The sequence below is a fragment of the Teleopsis dalmanni genome, chromosome 2, assembly GCF_002237135.1.
Source record: "Teleopsis dalmanni isolate 2A chromosome 2, ASM223713v2, whole genome shotgun sequence".
Lineage (NCBI taxonomy): Eukaryota > Metazoa > Arthropoda > Insecta > Diptera > Diopsidae > Teleopsis > Teleopsis dalmanni.
In genome coordinates, this window is record NC_051847.1 from 176994838 (window position 1) to 176998194 (window position 3357).

Consider the following 3357-nt stretch of genomic DNA (forward strand, 5'->3'; position numbering starts at 1 on the left):
TACTATTTTTTTAGTTATAATTTATATATGAGTTTTTTTTTAGTTACATACTGATATCTTTTGAACAATAATTTCGCATAAAATTTTTCTACAACGTTTAGGGTTCGTGCTGTTCAACAAAAGCTTCTAGAACTTTTGGTATTTCATTCTTATATGGAATCTTATATTTACTCAGAACTGTGGCTGCTAGACACTTAAGTGTAACATAATTTAACAGGTGTACGGTGTTGGTGGGATTGCTAGCTATTAGATTGAAAGGACGTTCATCTGATTTGTTTGGTTGGTCTAAATCAGCTCCATTATCCAACAACAGCAAAATAATCTAGAACAAAATATTGTTAAATAAAAATATTTTATTTGAAATATTTTATAAATAATAACGAGTTATAATTAAATTTATTTTTAAAGTATGACAAAAAGTATTCAACTCTGTCTTTTCAAATTTGAACCGCAGTCACTTTTATCTACTGACTTAATACCTTAACTTAACTTAAGATATTCTAACATCGAGTTTTGTCAATTCTTTATTAGAATGAACGCATAAATCACAGCTATATATAACTGAATTAACTAATAATAATTTATGTGAACAACTTTTCAACGACATTATATGCTACGTAATTTAGAAATTTTTACATGAAAACTATGACGAAATGTGACGAAAGAAACTATATTTAAATAGAAAGGTTTTAACAGTAATAAATATATATTTTTTTTGAATGTAAATTAAAAGTATTATTATGCTTGAAAATGTGAAAAAATTTAAATTTATTTTTAAAGTCAATTATGACAAAAAAAATATTTTTAAATAGAATGTTTTGCACAGTAATAAATTATTGCGAATTATATTTTTTTAAATAACTCTTATTCTTCACTATCATAATTATAAAAAAAATTAAAATTACTTTCTAATGCAAATATGACGAAAAGCACTATAATTAAGTAGAAGGGTTTGAACAGTAATAAATTACTGTGAATTATTTTTTTTTTGTTTTCGTCATAAAAAATTAAATTGTTTTCGTCATAAAAAAATTATTATAATTAAAAATAAAAAAATTTTAATTTATTTTTTATAGCAAATATAACGAAAGCCAGGTTTAGAAAGGTTTAAACAGTAATAAACTACTGTTCGTGATTAAAAGACGATTATTTTTTAAAATTAATTATAAATATTATTATAATTAAAAATATAAAAAAACATAAAACATATTATGACGAAAGAAACATTTTTGAATAATGTGAGTTATATTTCTCTTTATAAAAAAGCATCATTTTTAATATTAAATATAAATTATTATTGTATTTAAAAACTCCTTAAATTTTTATACAAAACTAAAACGTATATAACCGCATTAATTATTTTCAAATAAAAAAATAATGTGCTTACATCGTTGTTAAAATTATATGGCTGTGCAGCGACATGTAACGGTGTTGATTTTGCCTCAATTCTGGCATGACACCGCATCGCGCATCATAAAAATTATTGAACTTCAGAATTGGGAAATACAATCTGCAATTAGAAAATATATTTTTAAATCCAATTCAATATTTATATATATTATTTAAGAAAATTAATTCTTTACCGATGCATTGTTTTCATCACTTAAGTAACCGCTTTTAATAACATTTAAACGAGATACACATAGATGCAGTAACGTATCACTTGTACAAGCACTACGAACGTTTAATTTCACCAAATCACGCACAGCACAAAATTGGAATTTCTTTTGTTCCTCCGTACGTGCTGTAGAATTGAGCAAATATATCAAATGGGCTATACACTTTAGCATACGATCAAAATTTTCTTGCTGCTTCCTGAAAACTGGACGAATTTGTAAAAGATCATGCGCTTCATTTATTGGGCCAGTTAAAAGCTTAAACACAGCATGTATATCATTAAATAATGGCAATGATTCTTTTTCGATAAAATCCGGTTCATTGTTTCGCCTACTTTGCGCAGATGTTGGTTGATTATTCGAGTTATTATTTCGACTTGCACGATCGTATAAATCAAGCATCAAGCGTACTAGCGCCTGTGCAGCAAAGCACGTATCAAAATGCAATATAGAGGAATGTTCAACCCGTATTTCCAATAGTAAACGCCACAAATCGATACAACGCTGCAGTTGCAGTGAGTCTGCATAGGATGCACCACGAAAAGTTAAACGGAATAGCATATCTTTATGAGCTGTTCCAAGTATGCGTTCACAAATCAATAAACTTTGTATACGCATTGCATCCATATCAGCGTGTATGTTATCAAGCTCTTCCAACGTTGTGAACTCAACTGCATTGTTGTAAGCATGGCGTAAGGGAACTTTTGGTCGTTTTTCTGCAAAATAAAAATTCATTAAATAAATTATGAAATTATGAAAAACTGGTCTCAACTTTAAAAACTCCATTACCTATGTAGGGAGAATGTGACGCACGTATATGATGTGCTAAACGCCAATGCAAGATTGCGACACGACTTTCATTGTGTTCGTCTAAAAATGTCGAACCTATCAATTAATAAGTGTTAATATAATTTTCTACATCCAAAAATATAAAATATAAAATTATACCAATTAATTCGTGAGATTCAGCAAGTCGTTCAGCGGAATAAGTTAAATGAGTTTTTAAATAGTCAAAGATTTGATGAGCGCCTTTTAAGCATGCTGTTCTCAATGCATCGTCACCGTAGCGACTTTTGGCATATGGATTGGCACCATGTTCTAGTAAAAGTTTTGTTGTTTCCAGTCTACAAAAATAAGTAGCAAAACAAGAACATTACTTCAGTTAACGTAATATATTTAAGATATAGATAGTTGTGATCTGTTGTAATTTATATTGACATTATTTCCTATTTAATTTGAAATTGAGCAATCATCTTAAAAACCCAGTTTTCTTAATTTTTATTAAAATAAGTACAATAGATATAAAAAATTATAAAATAATTTGCACCATTTGATGCACATCACATGATGCACTAATGAAGCGCATTGCTTTACTTCCCAATCGAATTTTATTGTGTGATATTTAATCTCAAAAATATCATAAGCTGAGCTTACTTTCAATGATATGGCATTATAAAAATGTGAGATATTCGCAAGGATATCTTGTTGTTAACAGATCTGCAGGGATCTGTGAAGGAATTTTAAGACGAATACATGGGTTAGGATGTGGATGGCTATTAGTTGTGTGAGATGGGAATGGGAATCCCAAAGGCTTGGGAATGGGTGGAAACCAGTTGGACTGATTAACGGATATACTAACGTAATTAAATTATACATTGAAACTGTTGAATTACCTTACTTATAATTGGTATTGTAGTAATTTGAAGAAATCTTAAGACCAGGAAACATGGATGAATTACAA

General features: G+C 28.4%; 1 protein-coding gene across 1 annotated transcript in view; it reads right to left on the reverse strand.

Annotated features, from left to right (window-relative positions):
• Window positions 1–95: 95 nt before the first annotated feature.
• Window positions 96–3357, reverse strand: part of LOC119676237 (protein fem-1 homolog C-like) — an 8885-nt gene continuing 5623 nt past the window's right edge. The window contains 5 exon segments of the mRNA XM_038087474.1: window positions 96–322; window positions 1388–1510; window positions 1584–2332; window positions 2406–2501; window positions 2565–2740. Of these exon segments, the coding sequence (XP_037943402.1) occupies window positions 98–322; window positions 1388–1510; window positions 1584–2332; window positions 2406–2501; window positions 2565–2740 (1369 nt within the window). The 3' untranslated portion in view covers window positions 96–97.